The sequence below is a fragment of the Colossoma macropomum genome, unplaced genomic scaffold (assembly GCF_904425465.1).
Source record: "Colossoma macropomum unplaced genomic scaffold, Colossoma_macropomum, whole genome shotgun sequence".
Classification (NCBI taxonomy): Eukaryota; Metazoa; Chordata; class Actinopteri; order Characiformes; family Serrasalmidae; genus Colossoma; species Colossoma macropomum.
In genome coordinates this window covers 37186289-37213646 of record NW_023494790.1, presented here as the reverse complement: position 1 = coordinate 37213646, position 27358 = coordinate 37186289, and the positions used below count along the sequence as shown (strand labels likewise).

Sequence of the window (27358 nt, the reverse complement as noted above, 5' to 3'; positions counted from 1 at the left end):
TGATGGTCCTGCTGCTTCGGAAAAGTACTTTTGATTCCTACTTTTACAATAAAGCATGTTAACACTGTTGTTTTGATGTATTATTACAATATTGTTATGATAATTACAGTAGACATACAATGAAGAAGTTTAATACAATGTAATCAACCTAGGCTGTAAATGTTTTCCCGAAATTCAACACAGAATGCTGTATAAAAGTGTAAAGCACATATAAAATGTCCTACTGGCTTGAACACAGTGCATCACTAAAGTAAGGGAATTCTTTACAGTGTTTTTATGAAATTTAAATTAATAAACTGAAGCTCCAAATTGGTAAAACATTAATTTGGGGTAAAAAATGCATTTAATGTTAAAGCTTTCCACAAAGTATGTCTATCTATTCTGTCTGTGTGCCACACTATGTTGTAAAATGGTAGGTTGGTGTGGGCATTTGTGTGTGTGTGTGTGTGTGTGTGTGTGTGTGTGTGTGTGTGTGTGTGTGTGAGGGGATTAGGAGGGTACAGCCAGCTGTGGAGCTGAAGTGTGAGTTCATGCAACTCTGGATGATCTGGGATTACTGCAGCGCACACACAGCTGACAGCTGGTTATAACAACCCAGACAGGCACACACACACGCGCATGCGCACACACACACACACACACACACACACACACACACACACACACACACACACATTGGCTTTACTTGGTGAAACTTTCATGCAACTTTAGTTGCTTGAAACCTACATGAAACTAAATTTCACATGGGTTGCATATTGCAAAGCATCCTGCAACTTACAGGAAACTCGACAGTTGCAAACATCTCAACTTTGTGAAACAAGTTTCATGAAACAGCCCATCAAAATGACAATTACACATCACATGATCATGCTGAACAACATTGTTTCAAATGGTTGTTTTTTTCCGGTTCAGTGGACAAGAAAATTGAACAGAAGATGGTTTATTGAATGGTTAAAAAATGAGATCATCTTGATCAGAATTATGCAAGGTTGGTAGTTTTTCACTGAGTCAGTGTCCTGAGCCATGACCACCAAACAAGTTTCCTGAAACTAAAGTTTCTGTAAATGTCTGATTGAACTAGCTAGGCAACACTAACTGCTTCTTTATTAGCCAGCTGTTATCATGATCTGTGTAGCTAGATTCATTTTCTCCTCCTTTGATACATTTTGAAATGTACAACACGATTTCCAAAAAAGTTGGGATGCTGTGCAGAATGTAAATAAAAATAGAATGCAATGATTTGCAAATCATATAAACCATATTTTTAAAGGAAAATACTACAAAGACAACATATCAAATGTTGAAACTGAGAGATTTTATTGTTTTTGGAAACATATATGCCCTTTTTGAATTTTATGCCAACAAAATGTTCTAAAAAAGTTGGGACGGGGGCCTGTTTACCACTGTGTTTCATCACCTCTTCTTTAACAACACTCTGTAAGTGTTTGGGAACTGAGGAGACACTGCTGTAGTTTTGAAAGTGAAATGTTTTCCCGTTCTTGTTTGATACAGGATTTCAGCTGCTTAACAGTTCAGGGGCTCCTTTCTTATTTTTCGTTTCATAATGTGCCAAATGTTATCAGTTGTGACAGGTGTGGACTGCAGGCAGGTCAGTTTAGCACCCAGACTCTTCTAAAAGTTGTAATACAAGCAGAATGTGGTTTGGCATCGTCTTGCTGAAATAAGCAAGGCCTTCCCTGAAAAAGACGTCGTCGTCGTCTGGACGGCAGCATATGTTGCCAAAACATGTATATATCGTTCAGCGTTAATGGTGCCTTCACAAATGTCACCCATACCATGTGCACTAATGCCCCCCATACCATCATGAACTTTTGAACTGTGCACTGATAACAAGCTGAGTGGTCTTCAGCCCGGAGGACACAGTGTCCATGATTTCCAAAAGGAATTTCAAATTTTGATTTGTTGGACCACATGATAAATGAGCTCTGGCCCAGAGAAGGTGGCAGCGTTTCTGGATCCTGTTTATATTTGGTTTCCTCTTTGCATTTTAGAGTTTTAACTTGCATTTGTGGATGCAGTGATGAACTGTTTTCACAGACAGTGGTTTTCAGAAGTGTTTCTGAGCCCATGCAGTGATTTCCTCTACAGAATCATGTCTGTTTTTAATGCAGTGCTGTCTGAGGGCCCAAAGATCACGGCCAGCAAATACTGGTTTTCAGCCTTGTCCCTTACATACAGAGATTTCTCCAGATTCTCTGAATCTTTTAATGATATTAAAAGCAAAAGTTCTTTGCTATTTTATGTTGAGAAACATTATTCTTTGTTTGCCTACACAGTCTTTCACAGAGTGGTGAACCCCTCCTCATCTTTATTTCTGAAAGACTCCGCCTCTCTGGGATTGTTTCTATTCTCAATCATGTTACTGACCTGTTGCCAATTAACCACCAGGTGTTTTTTTTAGCATTACACAACTTTACCAGTCTTTTGTCGCCCCCGTCCCAATTTTTTTTGGAACGTGTTGTTGGCATCAAATCCAAAATGGGCAATGTTTTTAAAAAAATAAATATATATAAAATTTCTCAGTTTCAACATTTGATATGTTGTCTTTGTACCATTTTCAATGAAAGACAGGGTTTAAATGATTTGTACATCATTGCATTTAGTTTTTATTTACATTTTGCACAGCATCCCAACTTTTTTGGAAATGGGGTTCTATAACACACTCCAAATTTAGGTATTTTGCATGCTACAGTTTCTCATTAGGTTGTATGGGGCCAACATTCTGTCCAACTTAGCAACAGTAGCTACAAAAGAATGCATTTGTGGTCGGCGCATGGGCAGGTCAGTTAGTTTCAGTGCTGAGACTTTTATTCCAGTAATTACGTGGAAAAACAATGGGGTGATATAATCGTCCAGGCCTAGCAACAATACAAATAAGTTAGGACAGTGTGTGCAGGTAGCATTTGCACAATAAAAAAGTTTTTCAGTTCCAAACCATGTCTTGCTCTGACACACTGATGTCTCTGTTCTTTCTTGATCACCCGAGCCAATCTCCAAGGTGACTTTCGCCAGGCTCCGGCCTCGGAGTAATGAAAAGAAGGAGAAAAAGAAGGAGGAGGGGAAGATAAAGCTGATCTGGTAGAGTGAGTTAATGTCTTGGAGGCTGAGAGCAGCTCCATTGAGGGCTGATGAATGAAAGTGATGACAGTCCAGGTATGAGGCGGTGATTAATAAGGAACTGAAGCTGCTCAGTTTTTTCCTGTTGGCCTGTACTCTGCTGACCGGGTTCTGCTCTTCTGCTGACATGCTCTCTCTCCCTGCATGTCCACTATAGACAGTGTAGTTTTAGTAGCCCCTAGGCACAAGACGGTTAGCGGTTTCATTGATATACTGCAGTATAAACCCAGCGATAACCAGGCCTGGGTTCAATTCCCTGGCCGGGTAACCAGGGTCCTGTGTCTGCCTGGGTTTCCTTCCACAGTCCCAAAGACATGCATTCAGGCCAAACAGAGATACTAAATTACCCCTAGGAGCGAATGTGTCTGCTTTGTGATGGACTGGCATCCTGTCCAGGGTATTTTCCTGCCTTCCACCCAATGACCGCTGGGATAGGTTCTGGCAACCCAGGAGGATCAGCGGCTTAAAAAACCTTCTTCTCCAAAATGCATGACTCTGTCTAGTTTATTCTCAATAACTTCAGTTCCAACTTCACAAGTCAACAATTCTGATGATCAATCTAACACATTAGGACTTCTGTTCAGCTCCTGAAGTCCTAACCAATAGGTGCAGCTCACTTAGCTATATCTACACTCTTGAAAATGATAGTTCTTCAAGGGCTCTTTAGTAAAGAGTATGATTCTATATGGAACCATGAACACTCAAAAATCGTCATGAAAGGGTTCTTCAGATGGATGGAGAATGTGCTGTAGATGGTTCTATATAGCACCTCTTTGAAAAGGGTTCTATATAATACCAAAAAGTATTAAAAAAGGGTTCTGCTATTGTTACGATGTCAAGCTTATACCAACATAAGACCTAATAACCTTTTTGGTGCTACAAAAGTTAAGAATTCAAAAGTTCAATACATATAGAGTATCTAGAACCCTCTATAGCACGTTCTCCATCAATCTGAAGAACGCTTTCACCAAGCAAAGAACACTTTAATCATGCAAGTGGTTCTTTGAGTGTTCATGGTTCTATGCAGAACCATTTTCTTTACTAAAGAACCCTTGAAGAACCATCATTTTTAAGTGTGTACCTAAAAACCACAGAGAAAAACAATTCCTGATTGGCCAATTTTCCACTGGCTGTTTAAAAAATTTAACCCTTTAGTTTCCACTGAAAACTTAATGAAACGAGTAATACTGTAATATTTACAGAGTTTAAATTTATTCAGAGTTTATGATTCTATTGAATAACAATTAACTTAAAAATTACAGAGTTGCAGTTTTTAGCTCCTGGAAATCATCAGGCTTTCTCTGAAGACCTAGAAGGCTTTGAGGGTCCCTCAATGACATAATATGTACTTTTTATGGAATGTTTTGCTTTAGTTTAGCTGATGATGACATAATTTCATAGTTTATCTGTTTGATAGTATATTTAGTGGCTGATCAGATAGACTTGGGCTTTTTTGAAAGAGCAATCCGGTTTAAACTGATGTGCAGCTGTGGGTTAAACCCCTGAAGTTACTGGTTTAGACAAACTTGAGACAGAATTATGCTGGAATTTTGAAAACTGGAATGATAGAATTCCTCTTTAACAGATAACTGGAACTAATGACTGTGTCTGGGCCTTTTCTACTCTCATTTTAAGGCTGTGCAAGCGAGGGTGGAAATATTAGTTCATGCCAAGAGGCAACATTAATTAGGTCAAAAATACACTTTTAGCAGCATTTATGAATAATGAACAGCGGCATGAAAAGGAGTGAGTGTATTTAGTCATGATTCATTCTGAGAGTTAAGGCAGCACGTGGATACATCAGTCTTCATTCACCACATATCAGTGTTTAATGACGTTTGCTGACATCGTGGCGCAGATGAAGAATTAATTCACATTAATAATTAACAGTGACCTGCTCCGCATTCACAAAAGATTCATTGTTTCAGGGCTTGGACTGCAGCGCGTGTAATATATGACTATATCATAGTGCACCTTGTTCTTCTTACATGGGCATCAAATGGCTGCTTAAACCCCAATATTAACAGTGTGAACTATTTCTTATTGTTATGACTGGGATTAATACTGGTGTACCGATAATAAACAGTAATAAAAGCCATGAAAAATAATGATCATAACTTCTTTTTCCATTTTGAACACGTGATCATTGTGTGTGCCCCACTGCCTGAAACTCCAGTCCACATTTTACTACTTTACACATCCAGCAGTTGACATTTAGTTATCATGTTTTTTTTTTACTGTCAATTTTTTCTCTGAATTTAATGTACTGAAACCTTCACATCACCACTGTGCTATTTTATTTAACACTGAGAAATCAAGAAGAAGATGCTGAGGAAGAAGAAATGGATCCATTTAGTAGTAATAATGGTGAAGTTAGCATTTTTCAGTTGCACTTCAGTTTACAGATTGGTAATAAATGGGTAATAACATGGTAATATTAGGGTAATAAGCTGTACTTACCAAAAACACGCAAATTTGTGGCAATTAAGTTAGCATTGAAAATAACCGGTATTTGCTAAATTTGCATACTGGTGTTAAAATGCTAGCAGGCTTTGTTGCCCCTCTGGCACAAACTGAATTTGCAACTGCAATTATATCTGTCTATCTATCTATATATGTATATATATGTCACTGTCTACTGTATTAAGTACATCCCCTTATATCTACATTTTGTCAGGCCTATTTGGTGAACTCCATCTGTTTCTCTGCATACTTTGTTACCCTGTTCTTCAGTGGTCAGGACTCCCACAGAGCAGGTACTATTTGGGTGGTGGATCATTCTCAGTAACACTGATGTGGTGGTGGGTGGTGTGTTAGTGTGTGTTGTGCTGGTGCGAGTGGATCAGGCACAGCAGTGCTGCTGGAGTTTCAAACACTGTGTCCACTCACTGTCCACTCTATTAGACACTCCTACCTTGTCAGTCCACCTTGTAGATGTAAAGTCAGAGACGATAGCTCATCTGCTGCTGCACAGTTTGTGTTGGTCATCCTCTAGTCCTTCATCAGTGGTCACAGGACGCTGCCCACAGGACGCTGTTGGATGTTTTTGGTTCTCAGTCCAGCAGCCACACTGAGGTGTTTAAAAACTCCAGCAGCACTGCTGTGTCTGATCCACTCAGACCAGCGCAACACACACTAACACACCACCACCACGTCAGTGTTACTGCAGTGCTGAGAATGATCCACCACCCAAATAGTGCCTGCTCTGTGGGGGTCCATGAGGGTCTTGACCACTGAAGAACAGGGTGACAAAGTATCAGAGAAACAGATGGACTACAGTCTGTAACTGTAGAGTGCAGAAACAGTGAGTGTAGAAACAAGGAGGTCTATTTGATGAGCGCGTATGTGGTGTGTGTGTGTGTGTGTGTTAGTGTGTGTGTGTGTGTGTGTGTGTGTGTAGTGTGTCCGTGTGTGTGTGTGTGTGTGTGTGTGTGTGTGTCTATACTCAAAAAATCAGGCTCTTAAATCAATTGTAGCTGATTTTAAATAAATAAATAAAGTGGTATTTTATTGTTATGTTTGTTTGTGAGCCCCTGATTTATTGATGTAATTGTTAAATTTATAGGTCTTGTTAATGAGTGGTGCTTGAAATGAATTGAGCACCTGTTTTCAACTTGATATTTAGCGATGTGCTGAGTCAGCTTTATTAGCACAGGTGTAAACACTACAGCAGGCTGTGCAGAGGCAATTCAGAACAGGACTGGACCAGCAGGCACTGAGTTACATCACTTCTCTTTGTCTCTTTGTGTCTTTCTGTGTCACTGTGCTGCTCAGAGCTGAGGGATGTTTCACACTAACCTGCTTCTGCTTCTGTAGCTGTTCAGAAGATGGTGGAGGCTCATCTGCAGTCTTCAGAAACAGGCCGAGACAGTCCGTCCCCAGAGTCCTCAGACAACGAAGAGACTTCTGCAGACGCCGACAGAGGTGAGGCTCTATCTATCTATCTATCTATCTATCTATCTATCTATGTCTATCCATGCATCCCCATAACAATCTGTCCATCCATCTATGATCAGTCCATCCTTACATACATCCTTCTATCCACCCACTCATCCATCCATTCATCCATCCATCCATTTATCTTTCCACCTATCATCAATCTGTCACTCTACCCACTTCATCCATCCATCCATTCATCAATCCATCCATCCATCCATCCATTTGTCTTTTCACTCATTATCAATCCATCTATCTATTCCTTCATCCATCCATCCATCCATCTATCCATCCATCCATCCAACATTCTTCTGAAAATCTGTCCATCCATCATCAATCCATCCATCCTTCCATCCATCATTATTTCATTTATCCATCCATCCATCTTCCCAACAATACATCCATCCTTTATCTTTCTACTCATTTCCACCCATCATCAATTTGTCAGTCTATCCCAATCTGTCCATCCATCTATGATCAATCCATACATACATACATCCTTCTAACCACCCACCCATCCATCCACTCATCCATCCATCCATTTATCTTGCCACCCATCATCAATCTGTCACTCTACCCCTTCATCCATCCATTCATCCATATATCATCAATCCATCTGTCCATCCCTCCATCCATCTATTCTCCTATCATCCATCCATCCATTTATCTTTCCACCCATTATCAATCTGTCCATCTGTCCCTTCATCTATCCATCCATCTATCCATCCATCCATCCAACCATCCTTCCAAAAATCTGTCCATCCATCTATCATCAATCCATAAATCCATCCATCCTTCCATCAATTCATCCATCAATCCATCCATCCATCCATTTATCTTTCAACCCATTATCAATCTATCCATCTATCCCTTCATCCATCCATCCATCTATCCAAACATCCTTCTGGAAATCTGTCCATCCATCTATCATCAATCCATCAATCCATCCATCCTTCCATTCATTCATCCATCCATCAATTAATCTAAATATTCATCCATCCATCCAATTCATCTATCCATCATTATTTCAACTATCCATCCATCCATCCTTCTAATAATACAGTCATCCATCCATCTTTTCATCTATCCATCTTTTTATCCACCCATCCACCCAGTCAATCAGTCATTCAGTCAGCTATCCAGCCACACTGTAAAGACATCTGAATATGTAAATTTCTCCACAATGAACTATTTCACATCAAACCATCTGAATGATTTTTTTACATCTCAGTGATTGAATTATCCATATAATTTAAAATATGAGTGGAATTCCTCTGAATTCACTGGGAATCAATAGAAATGGACATTTTCTATAGGACTTATATTGATCCAACAATGTTTTTTCAAAGATCTGCCAGACGACACCAGATCTGACCAATCAGAGCATCACTCAGCACCCGAGGTCACAGATGAGGATACAGGCTCCACCCTGCTGCATGACGCTCCAGGGGAAGATGATGAGGCACCTGCTGAATCAAGCGATGGAATGAACAAGAGTGCAGAAAATGCAGATAGCGGACAGAGTAAGGACAAATTTCGTCACATGTTGATCAGCATGACCTGCTTTCTTTTTAATGTCTGTGTCTTTAGTTCTACACTGGAGCTACGAGGTTAATCTATCTAACAACAATGAAATCAAGTAGACTGCATGCCTAAAGTATCACATATTTCCTTTAAACCTTGTCAAGTTGTTGAATAATATTAAATAGTCTTGGTTAGGTTGTTTCTGGTGTTGTGTGACAAATTGTGTTGTGGTGTTTGAGGACAAATGGCTATTAGAGATAGGCTTTCAGTTTGGGCCATAAATGTGAAAACATGAGAACCAACAAAACACCACTATGATAAAGCTAACTCCTACTAGCTCCTCTACAGGATTTCTAATGCTATGTTGCACAATGTTAACGTTTTTTGGCCGTTCTAGATTCAACACAGACATTTGATGCTTGCGATTCCATATTCTAGACGTTCCATCTGTTTAATTTGAAGCTTGTAATAGACATAAACATATTCTACTTTGCATTTATAATAACTGAAAACCTAGTTACAGCTCATATTCACAGTCAATGACGTGTCTAGGACTTACAGAAGACCTAGAGTGACTTTTTCACACAAAATTGGTTCCAAAAATACACACATGTATTATTTAGTTACTGGAAATCATTAAACCTTCTCTGAAAGCTTTCAAAGCTCTGAGGGTTCTCTACTCCATGTACTGTTATCTATAAAAATGAGCACAAATTGTGGTGGCTGGTTTGTGATATTAAACTGATCTCTCTCTCTCTCTCTCTCTCTCTTTCTCACTCTCTCTCTCTCTCTCTCTCTCTCTCTCTCTCTCTCTTCTCCCTCTTTAACTGTGGATTTTGCCTCAGTTCAAAAGAGGCAAGCTGAAATGCGATCACCAATGGCTGGCGCTGACAGCCCCCGTTCAGAATCCTCAGAAAATGAAGACAAAGCCCACAACTCTGTCAGAGGTAAGATACAGTGTTGGGGTAATGCGGCACAAAGTAACCCGTTACAGTAATGTTATGACATTTTCCTGATGCAAAGTAGTCATATTACAGTTAAAACTCTTGTAATTAAGTTACACATTATACCACTGTAATCTCTGAACAAGCTGTCAAAGCATCTAATCACTCTATTGTGAAACTGATGGATAAAGATCTCTGTGCTTCATAAACGTTTTATTTCAAGCCGTTTTTGAGCTGTTTCTAGTGACTAGTTTCAAGGTTTTCATCCATTTTGGCTATTCATCAGTTTAATTGGCATCACTGGCTGTGTCTTGTTCAATGGCAGTGATACTGACATCTTATAATAATGGTAATGATGTTTACTGTAACTGACTCAGGAGCACATACAGGCCCTGTTCTGTGTTCAGCAAAATTAGACACTTCTAAAAGGTTTAATCACTATGCATTCAGCTTTATTCATTAGGATTTGTGTTAGTACATAATTGGCCTGCTCTTTGAAAAATTCATTCTAACAATGTATAATAAATACTTTAACACATCGTTTTGCAAATTAGAGGTTTGCACTCCCACTGGACTTGCAGGACCTGCCACAATATCTGATGAAGCGTGCATGAAAAGACATCCTGCAAATTAATGAACAGCCTAAATAAAGTAGAACAATCACTAAATCAAACAATATAACATGATAACAGTGAAAGTCATTCAAAAGAGTTTGGCAGCAGCCAATCACGTGAGCAACACACACATTCTTAAAGAGACGCTGAGCCTTCAGTCCGACGGCCACAGCTGCCCAGCAAAACACCAAAATAGCCACTCTGTGGTTTAATTCCTGCTTTGTGTTTATTGGGAATAAATGGCATTAGGTGAAGTTACTTCACAGGGAGCCTGATAACCATGATTGCTGTGTTATTTTAGCAGAGGATAATGTATTTGTGAATAGGCTGTCAGATATTGGATCTCAGTTCACCTGATGAAATAGCACGGGCGGGGAGCGGGACAAAACCTTTCGGGTGCAGGCAGGAGTGGGATGAAATCATGCGCGAGCAGATGGGAGCGGGACTGAAAAAAAAAAATCCAGTGCAGACCTCTATTGCATATTATTGAGGATACACAGCCTCACCCCTACCTGTAATGCATTACATTACACTTGCACTATTGAATGAACTGTAAGCCAAATGGAAAAATAAAAGGAAGAAGACAGGAGAAAATGATAGTCCATAAAAGGTGTGGTGGTGGTAGTTTATTTCTTTTGAGTGACTATCCCAGCACTGTTCACCTATACATCTGTCCATCCACCGACCCACCCACATTGCTGCCCATACAGTAGTCTACAGGTGTCTACAATTTTCTTGAAGGGGCACAGTGTCCATGCCATGCAGAACATTGACATAAGCTAAGCAAAGATAGCTAAATTAGACCAGATAAAACCCCAACGTTCACATAATGCAAGGTAAATGCAGGTCTTTTCTAGCCAAGAACCATTTTCAGCTTCTGAAGTTCAACCATTTTAGGTTTATACGTCGTCTTTTTTAAGCTCCAGGTCCTTAAGCTCGAGCACTTGAGCAGCAAAAGCAGGTTTATGCTAATCAAAGACCTTCTGAACTTTTGAACTCTTTGTCCATCCTCAGATATGCCAGACGACACCAAATCAGACCAGCTGGAGCAACAGTCAACGTCTGAGGTCACAGGTGAGGTTACAGGCTCCCACTGTGCCACGTGACCTTCCAGGGGAGGATGATGAGGAGAGGGCTGAATCAAAGGAAGAGCCGGACAAGAGTGCAAAAGACAAAGATAAAGGAGAGTGTAAGGAAAAAGGGGAAGTCTGATACTAGTTGATGAAGTACAAACAGAATCAGATGGCGACTCATACCATGTAAAAATTAAACTTAAGTGAATTTTTAAGAGATGTATTTTAAAATGAGGATATGTATCTTGGAGAGAGAGCGAGCAGGGTCACACTGAAGGTCAGCATATGAACAAGTGAAGAAAGAGAAGCTATTAACACGGCCGCAGTCGTAACGACAGAATGAAGCTTGAGGGTCTCGTGACTGCAGGGAACCTCAAGGATGTTGTAAGACATGCACATCTTACCAAACTCCATCTGAAATTAGCAATTCTGTCAAAGCCAAACCCTGTTAGCATATAGACCATAAAGAAAGTATTCACACCTTTCAACCTTTTAACACTTTATTGCATCAGTCTCCCAAGTGCCTTGATCATAAATGAAGACATGCCCACCTAATCCCACACCCACACAAGTGGACCGTCACAACCAACATGTGCTGTCCAGCCAAACACAAAAAATGTATGAACCAAAGTGTTTCAGAAACATTCACCCTCCGAAGTTATGACTTGACGTTCTGTTTTTAAGGAACAGCTTCAAGTCCTGTCGGAATGTGTCCATGAACTTGCCAAAATGGGTTCTTTGGAGCAGTATCATTAATTAACCACTTTGGATGCCCTAAAGAACCTTATAATGGATGGTTCTTTTGAAGAACCACTTTTGTAAATGAGATGTGAGCATGAAGAGCCTTTAAAGCTTAAAGAACCTTAGTCTCACAAGCTGGACTTCTAGTCTGGTATATTTTGTCGCTCCATGTGGTAAAAAAGGCCTACTTTGACAGGAAGGGGCCGTTTGACTGATATTTAAAATAAACAACCACAGATCACTTTTTTCAATGGCGCTACAACAAAAACAAACCTATTGGAAACAAACTGGTATGTGTCAGTAAACATGTGAGGATATCCCGCTTGCTAGGCTTCAAAGGAAAATGATCAAATACCTAGTAAAGATATTAATATTGCATATTTCTCTAAAAAGACTCAGGACTGTTTTCAAAACCGTTTCTCATCAGCAGATTAGAACCAGTGCATAGAAATACATATTCACAGACATGCCAGGCAGAATGCACCTGACAAAATCCCGATGTGGACAACTTAGTGTGCCACAGATTACATAGTTCATAGCTGAACAGAGTGTCTAAGGCTGCTATGAAAAGAACCGCAACCTTATATAAAGGTTCTATGCCAATTACAGTTTTTTCCTAGGATCATACATCCAACCTATGAACCCCTTAGGAGCATTTATTTTTACAAACCTGACTAGCCACTGTTTTGGTATATAAATATTCATAAAGAACATCACTCTTTAGATCTTTCAGGTCATGCTTCTGTTCTCAAGAGGATTTTTGCCCTGGCCTTTACTAAGAACCAAGGTCCATTACTTTTCTGTTGAGGCGTAGTTTTGGTTCCATGTCATCAAATCAATCTTCAATACAATGCTAAGTCTGTCACCCTTAATTCGAACTAGAACATGATGACTTAAGTAAAATGACAGAAATCTCATATTGTAAGGCTACCACCACCATGCTTCACCGCAGTTATTTCTTGGCTTTTTTTAAGAGATGATCTTTGTTTAAACAAAATTTAACTTGCTGCATGTCATTTAGATCAAATGTTATGGTTTCTGAACGACAGTCACAACACAACCCAGATTAATGGATAACCAGGGACTATTTTAGGCCTGTTGTATACAATATGCCCCTTTGCTTGTATAATAGTAGCAAGGCAACTGATCTAGTGGTATAATCTTTAAGATATTTTGCCTTCCTCAATAAGCTTAAGCTTCAGGATTACACCACATGTCCTGTAGCCCACCTTTCATTTATTTTATTTCCAGCAAAACAGACATTAAGTTCAATAAATGTTTCTCTGAAGATTAGGCGCATATATTAGGCGCTTTCAATTAGGCAATCATCAAAAAGGAATTTACCCTATTATAATCTAAACAAAGTGATATAAGTGGTTTGAATCCGTGTCAAATCCCTCAACTGGTGTCCAGTGTTCTGAGAAGAGCAAACTCAAGTCTGCACTATAGTTTGCTAACGTGGAGGTTATGTGGTTGGATGTTGACCAATGTAAAAAAAATTGACTTACAAAAAGTGAAATTTTTGAAGGGATGTGAAAACTTTCTATGCATAGTCTACAACAAATATGTCAAAGAGCATTCCCGAAGGGCCACGGCGCTGCCAGCTTTAGCATCCAGTTATAACCCACTAAAACTAATTTATTTTTGAGCCAATCTTGAGTTGAATTAGAATAGCTAAATGCTTGGCGTTGCCACGGTCACCCAGTAATGCAGTTTGACATCTAAAGTATAGGCTACATTTAGAACTGAATTTGTGAAATGCTAATTTTTGAATAACAGTGCATTGCTAGTTCCAGTTGTGCTATGATATGTTTAATTTTACCAATAAAGTAGAAGAAATGGTTTAAGAAATATGCTTGGGGAGTTTAAAGGAACAGTTTGGCACCAATTTATACATTTTTCCACTTACCCTCGATGTGGTTGATTGGTTGATACATGGCTAATGTTGCTAACAAACACTGGAACTCAATAGTCACCCAAACAGCCCAAATCATTGCTGTAAAAATAACCGAAACTTCTTTCAACCCACTCAAACTGTGTCTCCATTAAGCTTGTGAAGAATTGCTTATGTAGTTTAGGAAACTGTTTGAGAGAAATGTTGGGGATTTTCACAGAAACTATTTGGGTGACTATTGAATTCTAGTGTTTGTTAGCAACATTAGCTTTGTAGCTTCAGTTCTAAATGAAAAAAAAAAACAAAACAAAATTGGTACTCACAACAGTCTTGGCTAATCGTGTACATCTGGGGTAAGTAAAAAATTGGGTTTCTTGCCAAACTGTACCTTTAATAGATTCTATATTCAGGGCAATCAGATTCGTATGTATACATATGTACATTGTGATTTTAAATAAAAAAAAAAATCTAAATCCATTTTGAGTCAGTTCTTTGCATGGAACTTGATTCCTGAGCACTGTATGTCAATTTGTGCCTTTTTGCTGGCCTTTCTGACTCTGCAGCCCGCTGAGATTTTCCCTCTGGATTTGAAAGCAGGTCTGCTCACTCGTTCGGCCTGCTCCAAATAGAGCTGCCCTCATTCGTCTCACACCAAACTGCTGTCAGCTGTGCTTGGCCTCCCGAGGATTGTGGGGAGGGCCTGTGTAGATCCAAGGCAGGATGCTGGAACATCCACAAACTCTTCTTCTCACGGTTATTTCTCTTATCTGGAGATTTAGGAGCAGAAATACATTCAAAAACACACAGAGAGCCCCAGAACTTAAAATGTACCCATGCCTTGTGTCACTTGGTATAGTAAAGCTGATCTTCAGTCTTTGCAGGCAAATTGTGACTATTGGAGGTTTTTAGTTGAGGGGATAAATGTCAATACAAGGAAAAAAGCATCTCTACAATAAGGCTGATTTCTGCTAGCACCCCTATGGAATTCTAGCAGTATGTTAGCACTAAGCTAATGCTGATTCTTATGAACTTTTTGGCTGTTCTAGATTGAACGCTGATGTTATTAGAGATAGTTTGGGCCATAATGTCAAACACCTCTGCAATAAAGCTAATTTCCGCTAGCACCCCTATGGGATTCTAGTAGTATGTTAGCGCTAAGCTAATGCTAATTCATATGAACATTTTGCCTGTTTTAGATTAAATGTTGACATTTAAAGAGCTAGGCCTTCAGTTCGGGCCATAAATGTCAAACCTCAGTCAAAAACGAGGAAAGAAACACCTCTAAAATAATGCTAATTTCTGCTAGCACCGTTATGGGTTTCTAGTAGTATGTTAGCACTAAGCTAATGCTGAATCATATGAAAATTTTTGCCTGTTCTAGATTAAATGTTGACATTAAAAGAGCTAGGCCTTCAGTTCGGGCCATAAATGTCAACCCTCAGCCAAAAACGAGGAAAGAAACATTTCTATAATAATGCTGATTTCTGCTATCACCCTAATAGGATTCTAGTAGTATATTAGCTCTAAGCTAATGCTAATTCATATGAAATTTTTGCCTGTTCTAGATTGAACACTGACATTATTAGAGATAGGACTTCAGGTCGGGCCATAAATATCAAAACTCAGTCAAAAATGAGGAAATAAACACCTCTGTGATAATGCTTGTTTCTGCTAGCACCCCTGTGGGATTCTAGTAGTATGTTAGCACTAAGCTAATGCCGATTCATGAACACTTTTTTGGCCATTCTAGTTTAAACATGGACATTTGAAGCTTGTAAAAGACATTTCATGTTTCATTTGAAGTAGCAGACATATTAACAGACTTTACCTTGTACCAGTTTCACAGTGATTCCTTCAGAGCTCTGCTGCTGTTTTGGCTGATCTGACTGAAACACATTGGTCTGTGCAGTCAGCCAAGAGATCCCGCACAATGGAAATTAAAATGTAATCAGGTGAATCCAGAAGTTCCTAATTATGTTGGTGGCTAATCTGAAATGTTAGCCTTTCAGTGCAGCTCCTGAAGTCCTAACCAATGGGAAAGCTCATTTGGCTGTATCCACCTAGACAGTGAAAAAAACCCTGATTGGATCATTTTCTGTCAAGCATTTAACCCTTTAGTTTCCAACCTAAACTTAAGATTACTACAACACTATTTGCAGAGTTTAAATATGGCGATTATATTTAACAAAAATGTATTTTTTTATTTCACCGAAACCTTTGAAGACTTGGAGGACGCTGAGGGTTCCCCACTGTCAGTTTTACACTCCTATAGTTACAGTTATCCACTCATTGTCCCAATCCCTTGTAGCTCCACCTTGCTGGTGTTATGGCTGTAGCCCATCTGTTGATGCAATTGCATTAGCAGTGCCATCCTAGCATAGCATAGGGACTAGGTTAAAAGATTGACACTAGATTTTTGTCCAGATGTTCCTCCCACAATCATACAGCTAAGGTAACTGTTTTTCCCAGCTAGCTAAAGAGATGAATAGTAAGCAAATTAGCTATGTAAACAAAATCATTCATAGTGGTTTGATGTTACATGGTTCATCATAGAGACACCTACCAACTCTGAGGTCTTTACAGTGGTGGTGACAGGAACCAGGGGTCCTGATGTCACAAACAGCACAAATATAGCCATTTTATTCACTGCCTAAAAAGACCAGTGAACCTCCACGTGTCTTCTGAGCTGTTGTGTATATAATGTTGATGATGGTAAATCAGCTGTAAATACAAAAAAAGGCCTGCATGTACCTCTTCGCAAGGAACAGATTTAAAAAACAGGTTATGATTCATAACCATATCTCAGTGCTGTCATAAAACAATGTCTCACCCATCAGGCAGTGATTCCATAACCATTTCATGCAATAACTTTCTGTGAGGGAGTTTTTAGAGGCATTAAATGCTTCAGACGTCTGACCACTAAAGTAAATCAGACCAATGATAAATGGGGCTGATTAACTATGTAGCAATAGATCAGCTACAGTCTACACTCTTAAAAAAGGTTTTTCAGGAGTTCTTTAGTAAAGAAAATGGTTCTATATAGAACCATGAACACTCAAAGAACCCTTTGCGTGACTAAAGGGGTTCTTTGCATTGTGAAAGTGGTCTTCAGATTGATAGAGAATATGTTTTATATGGCTCTGTAAAGAACCTTTTTGAAAAGGGTTCTATATAGCACCAAAAGGGTACTTCTATAGTTACTGGCTTGACATCGTAACAATAGAAGAAGCCTTTTTGGTGCTATATAGAACCCTTTTCAAAAAGGTTCTTTAAGTGTTCATGGTTTCTATATAGAACCATGTTCTTCACTGTATCTTTTTTAAGTGTGTATTCAGTGGACCTATAAGGTAAGTGGAGCTCAAAGTGGACAGTGAGTGGAAGCATAAGTGGATGGCGAGTGTAGCAGATGAAATTTAGCTTATGTTTATTTTAGTTATTTTTTATTCTATTAAAGGAGGCCTCTATGGATAAAGTGCAACAGAGCACTTCACTTCATCTGGCTGCTCTTTTAAATGTACTACCAAAATAAAAGTCTCATTCTCAATGTATCACGGCAAAACGTCACATTACCAGGTTTCCACACCACTAGATGGCAGCATTGTTGCAGCTTGCAGTGATACTGGGTGACTTCTGTACCAACAAATGAGGAAGGCTGATAAAACAATTTCTAGACAAAATGCATCATAACCATATACAAGCTTAGAAAGACAAAAACACTTACTGAATCTGTAATCTAGGCAACTGAACATGCCATATTTTTGTATTGGTTATAGATAAATCTATTAAATAGTGTAAAGCTAAACTACATCAGTGTATGAATTCAGAACAGGGTGATAGTATATATATATATGTGTGTATATATATATATATATATATATATATATGTATGTATGTATGTATGTATATATATATATATATATATATATATATATATATATATATATATATATATATATATATATATATATGGCTGTTGTCAGAACAAAACCTCATATCTCCAAAATGGTAATTTTACAGGAGAAAGAAAAAACCTACTTTACTTTTAATGTAAGTCAATGAAACCAGCCTTTTTTCCAAGTAATTTTGGGCCGTTTCTTTTAGTCCATTCATCTTGAAATTTATACACAGTATAAAGGACAACAGGCATTTTCAAATTATGTCAAAAACTGAAAAACGTCAAAAACGGACATATGAGGTTTTGTTCCGACAGCAGCGATTGTCATTCCTCAATATAACTTGCATACATTGAATTGATATGTCAGTCTTCAGGCCCCAATATACAACAGCAGCACTATATAAAGTGCGCATACACGACAGTGTGAAATGAGTGCAGAATATACAGTAAACACACCAGAAAATAAATGTACAAAACAATAAATACATAAGACAATAAATACTAGACAGAACAACAAAACTGTGTATATGAACAGGCATCATATTTATGTATATACACATACATATTTACGCATAGATTGGCTTCAAATCAGCATGCGAGTATGAAGGAACTAATGCAAACACTGTCACTGCAAACTGCGCAGAAAAATTGAGGTCTCATAGGTGTGCAGGTGTGCAGTGGTGCTAAAGTGGTGTGGTGGACGGTGGAAAGGGCCTAGATTAGTGGATGTTGGGGGCATCAGTGCATTCAATAATCGTACCACGTCAGGGAAGAAGCTGTTACAGAGTCCGGAGGCAGAAGAACGGATGATCTGGTACTTTCTGCCAGATGAGTTTAGGGTGGGGATGGGAGGGGTTGTCTACAATGCTGGCGGCCTTGCAGATGCAGTGTTTGTAGTAGGAGGTGTTGATGGTGGGTAAAGACACCAGAATGATCTTCTCAGCTCTCCTCACAATCCACTTTAGGGTCCTCCAGTCTGAGATGGTAGGATGTAGTGGGGATGGAAGGTGGGGAGGTTTGCTCTCTTCATCCTTTGCAGGATCTGAAGTTGCTGCAGGGCTTGCTCTTGGCGAGGCAGGTGGTGCTGAGGGTCCAGGTGAGGTCATCTGTGATGTGCACACCAAGGAACTTGGAACTTGTGACTCTTTCAACAGTTAAACCACTGATGTGCAGTGGAGAGTGACCACCGCGAATCCCCCTGAGGTCAACAATCATTTCTTTGGTCTTATCAGTGTTAACAGAGTGTTGTCTCTGCACCAGACTGCAAGCCACTCCACCTCCTCCCTTTATGCTGACTCATCATTATTATTGCTGATAAGGCCCACTGTGGTTTGAGCTATGCTGAGCTGTACTGTTTATTTCCTGAATGTAACATATTGGGAACATAAAATGTGGCATGTGCAAAACAGTACATACACACTACACAGACAAAAGTATTAGGTCTCCTAATGACTGAGTTCAGGTGTTTCAGCCACAATCATTGTTAACATGTGGGTAAAATTAAGCACATAGCCTTGCAGTCTCCAACACTGGCAGTAGAGGGTCGCACTGAAGAGCTCAGTGTGTTGTGCTGGTATGAGTGGATCAGACACAGCAGTGCTGCTGGAGTTTTTAAACACTGTGTCCACTCACTGTCCACTCTATTAGACACTCCTACCTTGTCAGTCCCACCTTGTAGATGTAAAGTTAGAGACGATAGCTCATCTGCTGCTGCACAGTTTGTGTTGGTCATCCTCTAGTCCTTCATCAGTGGTCACAGGACGCTGTTGGCTGGATATTTTTGGTTGGTGGACTATTCTCAGTCCAGCAGTGACACTGAGGTGTTTAAAAACTCCAGCAGCACTGCTGTGTCTGATCCACTCAGACCAGTACAACACACACTAACACACCACCACCACGTCAGTGTTACTGCAGTGCTGAGAATGATCCCACCACCCAAATAGTACCTGCTCTGTGAGGGTCCATGGGGGTCCTGACCACTGAAGAACAGGGTAAAAGGGGGCTAACAAAGTATCAGAGAAACAGATGGACTACAGTCTGTAACTGTAGAACTACAAAGTGCACCTATATAGTAAGTGGAACTGATAAAATGGACAATGAGCATAGAAACAAGGAGGTGGTCATAATGTTATGCCTGATCAGTGTGAGTGTTGCTTAAAGTGACTTACAAGTAGCTGGTTGGTTATCATATTTCTAAGCTACAGTCAAAAGTTAAGGCAAAACTCATTTTTTATATATATATAAATTCACCCCAGCAGCCAAACTTATGCTTATTCAAATGACTGTACTTCCTCTGTTTGATTATGGTGACATCACTTATAGATTTGCATCTAAAATTTTGCTTCAAAAGCTTGACCCTCTCTATCATTCTGCTATATGGTTTGCTACAAATGCCCTTTTCAAAAAGCATCACTGTGCTCTTTATTCAGAGGGTAAATGGCCTTCTTTGACTGCTCAACGCAAAATCAACTGGTTTACACTCATCTATAAAACTCCACTTGGACTTTCACCCCCTTATTTATGTGAGCTACTGCAACCTAAAGCTGCCACATATAACAGCAGTTCATCTATGTATATTAAATATGCCTAAACCCAGCACTGTCCTCAGCTCTTCATCATTTCAGTTTGCTGCTGCTAAGGCCTGGAACAAGCTACACAAAACACTAAAACAATGGAAGAACCCTTTTGGGTGCTATATAGAACCCTTTTCAAGACTTTTCTACATAGAACCATCTACAGCACATTCTTAAGTGCCCTTTCATGATGCAAAGAACCCTTTAATCATGCAAAGGGTTCTTTGAATGTTCATGGTTGTTTATAGAACCATTTTCTGTACTAAAGAACCCTTGAAGAACCATCAGTAAAATGTTATTGGAATTACAAAAGAGTTTGTGTGATGTGGTCAGAGGAGAAAAAACTGAACTTTTTGATCGTGCACATTATTGTCATGTTTGGCGTAAAAACGGACAGCACACAATGAAAAGCACCTGTCAAACACGCTGGTGGATCATTGATGCTTTGGGGCTGTTTTGATGTTGGTGGTTCGGGGGCTCTTGTGAAAATGAATAGTGTAAAGAATTCCACTAAGCTTGATGGTGTAACCCAAAATCTCTCTGCCTTTGCCAGAAACCTGAAACTTGGCCATGGATGGACCTTTCAGCAAGATAATGACCCCAAACACACATCAAAATCCAAATGGAAATGGTTGCAGGAACACAAAATCAAAGTTTTGTGATGGCCCTCTCAGTCTCCAGATTTGAAAGCAATTGAAAACCCCACCCCCTGCGATGGACTGGTGACCTGTCCAGGGTGTTTCTTGTCTTCTGCTCAGTGACCACTGGGATAGGTTCTGGAAATGTTCTGCATGGAGGAGTGGTCCAAGATCCCTCAACAAGAATTCTCCAACCTTAAGCATTACAGAAAGTGTCTCAATGCTGTTATTCTCACAAGAAAAGCCTTCACCAAATATTAATAATGTGGTGCTAACATATGATTTTTATTATGATTTATGAGTTTTCAAAGTTTTTTTGTCCAAAACATAGCAGGAAAAAAACATGCAGCTTACCCATTAGATTAAGCTCAAAATGTCACTTATCGCATGTGTGGTTTATGAAATGTATTGATTTTAGCTCATTTTCAATAAGTCTGGAGTTGACTGTAGGTAGCATAGTGGGTTACACTTCACTGTCATTGGGTCAGTCCCCCCTCTTGTCACTGGGGTGGGACCCTCAAGGCTCCAACTCAGTACCTTTAGTCAGGGAACATAACTGAACCATAATCCACTGAAATGATATGTTCTAAGCTACAAATACGAACTTTTCACCTGGAAAAATTTATTTAAGATTCACAATCAGACCTTAAAACCACTGTTGTACCTTTGAGGGAACATTTACATTGTTTGTATCTTGATGAACGAAAAATGTACCTGAACAGAACCTTTATTTCTAACAGTGTATGAACTTGTAAACTGGTGTTTGGGGTTCAAGTCCCTGCTTAGGTAGTAAGGCTAGTATTTTGGCTGACTTGGGAAAAAACTCTGAACGCTACATTTGGTTTCCTCTTACACTTTTGAATTCACGTTCATGTTTTTCCGTTTGAGTCCCTGTCCACAAATGTCTGTGCACAGGCCTGTTTAGCATTATTGACACTCAACGATTGAAGCTGACAGCCCCTTAAAGTTGTCACAAAACGGTTGTTTCCACCTGCGTCTGAGCCATTGTCGAGTAGCTAGACGGTTCAGGTAAAGTGCATTTCCCCCTTTGTAATGGACTCAATGTTCCCTTTGTGTGCAGCTCTGGTGCATTAGTTTTGTCTTGAGGCACTCTCAGTCCAGCCTCTCTCTAATAACTTGGGTGGAAAATGCAAAGCTAATGGCCAGCGACGACTCCTTTTTGTGTGCCTGAATTGAGGGAAGCCTGTGGTCAGATGGGACAGATACAGATCAGGAGTCGCAGCGGTTTTGCCGACCGCAGTAAAAAGCCCGAGCACGATGCCATCAGTGCCTGAGGTCGGAGAAACTTGAGTGCTCTCAGGTGGGCTGCCGTTCAGGCAGAAGACCACTATCTCCATCTGTGGAGATAAGGCTAAGAGACAGGGAGGCTGCAGCTGGCCTTGGGCAGACGCATAAAGGCTAATTTGGCCAACCCCGCTAATTCGGCTAAACCTGCGCAGGTATAAATGCCGTCTCGGTGTCCAGACAAAGGAGAGCGAGATGGAAGGAGAGGACAGAGGAGAGAAAGCGATTTCCGCCATGGAGGCCTGCTACCAAGGCTTCGACCCAGCAGCGTACTTGCAGTATAACTACACTCCGCCGCGAGCTGACTTCACCAGGAGCGACAGCATCGTGCCGTGGAAGCTCAAGTGCCTTCACGAAGCTCTCTCTGAGGGTGAGCGCCTTTTTTCTGCTTCTTCTCTTTGTACTGGTCAGATTCAGAGCTGTAACCAGGATCATACTGCAATATATTTTCTACAGCAGGTGCTAATTTCTCCTTTATGTTTTTCACCACAATATTCCGTTTTTTAACAGTAATGTATATGTACTGATTTCAGTAGTTAATTTCCCTGCATTCTTCCATAAATTTAAAATATGACAGTAGTTTCATATTTACTGAATTTAACTTATTCAGTTTTTTTTTTACAATTTTTTTCCCTATTTATTTCAAGGTGAAAATATATGTTAAAGCCCATCTATTCAATTCTATACTATTCTATTACTGTGTTAGCATTAACATGCACTAATAAACACTCACATTTACACCAACCGGCCACTTTTTACAGACTGTAGTCCATCCATTTCTCTGCATACTTTGTTACCCTGTTCTTCAGTGGTCAGGATCCCCATTGACCCTCACAGAACAGGTATTATTTGGGTCATAACACTGACGTGGTGGTGGTGGTTAGTGTGTGTTGTGCTGGTGCAAGTGGATCAGACACAGCAGTGCTGCTGGAGTTTTTAAACACCTCAGTGTCGCTGCTGGACTGAGAACCAAAAACATCCAGCCAACAGCGTCCTGTGGGCAGCGTCCTGTGACCACTGATGAAGGACTAGAGGATGACCGACACAAACTGTGCAGCAGCAGATGAGCTATCGTCTCTGACTTTACATCTACAAGTTGGACTGACAAGGTAGGAGTGTTTAATAGAGTGGACAGTGAGTGGACACAGTGTTTAAAAACTCCAGCAGCTCTTCTGTGTCTGTTCCACTCAGCGTGAGGCTAGTAGCAGGTCTGGTGATTAGTGTTCTCCTCCGAGCGTGTTTGGCTGTCCAATGACGCTGCATTTGAGGCAGTTTGAAAAGATGTGGTGGCGCTTCACAGCCTGTGCTAGCCTTCACCCACTTAGTCCTGGTGGTATTGTGTGACTGGGGGAGTCCCCAACTAGTGGGTGGATTTAGATGCAACTAAATTGAGGAGAAATTGGGAAAAATAAAATAATAAAAATATTCCCACTTTGTGCCTTCACTCCAGATGGGATGAAAGGAGAGGTTCTGGTGGACGTGGGTTCCGGTCCGACTCTCTACCAGGTGATGAGCGGCTGCGAGCACTTCGATCAGGGTCATTCTGTCTGACTTCCTGGAGGTGAACCGAAAGGAGCTCCGGGGTTGGCTGCAGGATGGCAAGAGCAGCCTGGACTGGACACCTTACTTGAAGTTTGTGTGCGAGCTGGAGGGACGAAGGTGTGACGCTTGAACTACCTTTTTTTTAAGATTTGCTAAATTCAACACATTCAACAAAATAACTTTACAAGTGTTTGAGATCAACATGCTTCAGTTATTCTTTGTTTATGCTGTGTTTGTGTTAATTTTAATTAGTTGTTTGCTTTAACAGCGGTTGCTGTACACTCTTTAAAAAGTGTACAGCAACTTAAGAGTTCTTTAGTAAAGAAAATGGCTCTGTAAAGAATATGCTGTAGAAGGTTCTATATAGAACCTTTTTGAAAAGGGTTCTATATTTCATCCATAAGAATTCTTCTATTGTTACAAGCTTAATATCGTAACAATAGAAGGACCTTTTGGGTGCTTTTCAAAACCTTTTCAAAAAGGTTCTATATAGAACCATCTACTGTGCATTCTCCATGAATCTGAAGAACCGTTTCATGATGCAAACAACTGTTTAATAATGCAAAGAGTTCTTTGAGAGTTCATTGATCTTTGTAGTTCATTTTCTGGACTAAAGAACCTTTAAAGAACCATTGTTTTTGAAAGTGTAGTATTCCAGGTTTATGCAAGGATGTTGTTCGTTAGTTTCTATGGTATTTTGAATGTTTGCAAGGTTGCAATGCAGTTGCTATGGTATTGCAAGTGGTTGCTATGGTGCTGCCAGGTGATTACTAGGGTGTTGCTAGGTGGTTGCTAAGGTGTTCCAGGCAGTTGCTATGTTGTTGCTATGCTATTACTATGATATTCCAGCTGGTTGCTAGGTTGTTGCCAGATGGTTGTTAGATGGTTGCTAAGTCATTGTTATGGTATTTACAAGTGGTCACCGTTGTATTGTAGGTGGTTGCTAGGGTGTTTGGAAAGCAGTTGCTAGGATACAGTTGGGTGGTTTCTAGGATATTGTTAGATGATTTTTATGGTATTCCAGGTGATTACTAGGGTGTTGCTAGGCAGTTGCTTTGGTGTTCTAGGCAGTTGCTATGATGTCACTATGCAGTTGCTATTACATTCCAACTGGTTGCTAGGTTGTTTCTAGATGGCTGTCAGGACGGCTGCTAAGTTGTTGTCATGGTACTGACAAGTGGTTGCTGTTGTATTTTAGGTTGTTGCTAGAGTGTTGGAAAGCAGTTGCTAGGGTACTGTTAGGTGGTTGCTAGGGTATTCCAGGTGATTGCTAAGGTGTTACTAGGTAGTTGCAATAATGTCTGGCTGTAGTTAGGATGTTGTTAGGTGGTTACTATAATATCTCTCATGGTTGCAACAGCCATAATTTAATAGATAAGGAGGGGGTGAATTGTGACTTATTTAATTGTGAATTTTTTTCAGTACATAAAAAATGAAATGCAAGGAAAAAACAATAAGAATGAGCCTTTTAAGTGTCTTATTCTACTTGTTTTAAGTCCTTCAGCCTGGACAGAAAAAGCGAAGAGGCTTCGCTCAGTGGTGACCGATGTGCTGCCCATCAACGTCCACCAGCCCTGCCCCCTGCCATCTGGATCGCTGCCTAGCTCAGGTGCCGACTGTCTGGTGTCATCCTTCTGCCTGGAGAGCGTGAGCCCGGACCTGTCCTCCTTCACCCAGGCGCTGGGTCACCTGTCCAGTCTCCTCCGCTCGGGCGGTCACCTGCTGCTGATCGGAGCGCTGGGGGAAAGCTTTTATCTCGGGGCTCCGGGTCTGCGCATCCCGGTGGTGCCACTGGACGAGGCTCAGGTGTGCTCCAGTCTGAGAGTCAGTGGCTTCCATCTGCTGCAGCTCAGCATCTACCACCTACCACCAGACATGAGGGTCGGGGTGGACGACGTCACCGGAGTGTTTTTCGCCAAAGCCAGGAAACCGTAGTCACGATGAAAAGGGGCGGGGGGGGGTGGAGCAAACAAGGATCTTGGCATTTTTGACTTGTCTTTTATACAACAGTTATTTCTGACTGCACAATCTGATTGGCTGAAAAGCATTCTGATTACTTGTTATCTGATAACTGAGGAATGTAAGGTATCTAACTAGGATATAATAAGGTATTTTGTTAGGTATCAACAATGGCTACTTTAAGCTGCTGGAACTAGTTTTCTTCAGGGCTTGTTTGATCGACTTTTTCTTCACTTTGCAAAACTCTTATATAAAAGAAATAAAACACTTAACGTGCCAAGTGGTTCCTTCCAGCTGAAGCTCTTTCTGTGAAATGCTTTGAAAATTAATAAAGTAACTTTTATGTAAGTGTAAGATCTTCTCTGAATGTGCATCACACTTTACCTCACTGGTACAGCTTAGCTGGTAAAATACAGTTGAAATTTTAGGATGTGAGGAAAACACACATTATAGTAGCTAGTAAAATAAAAATGTAATTAAATTAGCAAATAACTAAGTAAATAAAATAAAGGTAATAGATAAATAACCAGGGTAAAGTATTTAAGCAGCTCTTTGTACACTGTTAGAAATAAAGGTTCTGTGCAGGTATATTTTTCATTCATCAAGGTACAAACAGTGTAAATGTTCCCTCAAAGGTCCAACAGTGGTTTTTAGGTCTGATTGTGAACCTTAAATAAGTTTTTCCTGGTGAAAAGTTCGTATTTGTACCTTTTCATAACTGAATGTTTTAAAACAGAACAGTAAAATAAAAGCCTGGAGACGAGACGGGGTGTGTGGAGTCAGTACAGCTTAGAACATATCATTTCAGTGGATTATGGTTCAGTTATGTTCCCTGACTAAAGGTACTGAGATGGACCTTTGAGGGTTCCACCCCAGTGACAGTTTAGTACCTTTTTTTCTGAGAGTGTATATTGTAAAGTTCATCACCACTTTTCTTTCTCTAGGTGTTATGTGTGAGCTGGTGGGGTCTATATGTTTGTTCATAAGAATGTTTACAGCAGCTTTGGACTTGTGGGTAATATGTGGCACCTTGTAGGAAGGTTGCTGAATTATGACTTCTCTCAGAAAAAGAAAATCGCTCGTTTATTCACCAACCACAACACTGTCAATTGCTTGTCTTAACAAGGACACAGAGTGTCACTGATGCAAAGCACTGCTCATATGAAGAATCAAAGCTACCAATGGCGCCCCCTTATGGAGAATTTCTAGACTGCTACACATGAGTGAATGAGTGAGAGGGATTTTTTAAAATTCTGTCGGTGTAGGTGGCGGTTAAAAAGAACAAAATGGTAACTTTAAAGGACTTTACTTTTAATGTAAGTCAATGGAACCAGACTTTTTTCAGAGTAATTTTGGGTTATTACTTTTAGTCCATTCAAACAAACTGTATGATAAAGCTAACTTCTGTTAGCACACCTATGTCATTCTAATAGTATGTTAGTGCGAACACCAATTCACGTGAAACATTTTTTGGCTGTTCTACATTAAACATGGACATTTGAAGCTTTTGAAAGACATTCCAACAGCCATTAACATATATTTCACCCAGGATTGGTTTTACAGTGACTCTTTCTGTAAAGTA

At 40.0% G+C, this 27358-nt stretch overlaps 2 protein-coding genes across 2 annotated transcripts in view; both read left to right on the top strand.

Annotated features, from left to right (window-relative positions):
• LOC118809740 (protein phosphatase 1 regulatory subunit 1B-like) overlaps positions 1-11775 on the top strand; it is a 34289-nt gene extending 22514 nt beyond the window's left edge. Inside the window, exons 4-7 of the mRNA XM_036573287.1 lie at positions 6955-7062; positions 8424-8597; positions 9444-9545; positions 11171-11775. Of these exons, the coding sequence (XP_036429180.1) occupies positions 6955-7062; positions 8424-8597; positions 9444-9545; positions 11171-11262 (476 nt within the window). The 3' untranslated portion in view covers positions 11263-11775. The remainder of the gene's footprint in view (positions 1-6954; positions 7063-8423; positions 8598-9443; positions 9546-11170) is intronic.
• Positions 11776-22470: 10695 nt separating this feature from the next.
• Positions 22471-26067, top strand: LOC118808907 (phenylethanolamine N-methyltransferase). Its single transcript, XM_036571787.1, is given in 4 exon segments — positions 22471-22645; positions 23726-23808; positions 23810-23934; positions 25314-26067. Coding segments are annotated over 4 exon segments (822 nt in total). The 3' UTR covers positions 25753-26067.
• Positions 26068-27358: the final 1291 nt, after the last annotated feature.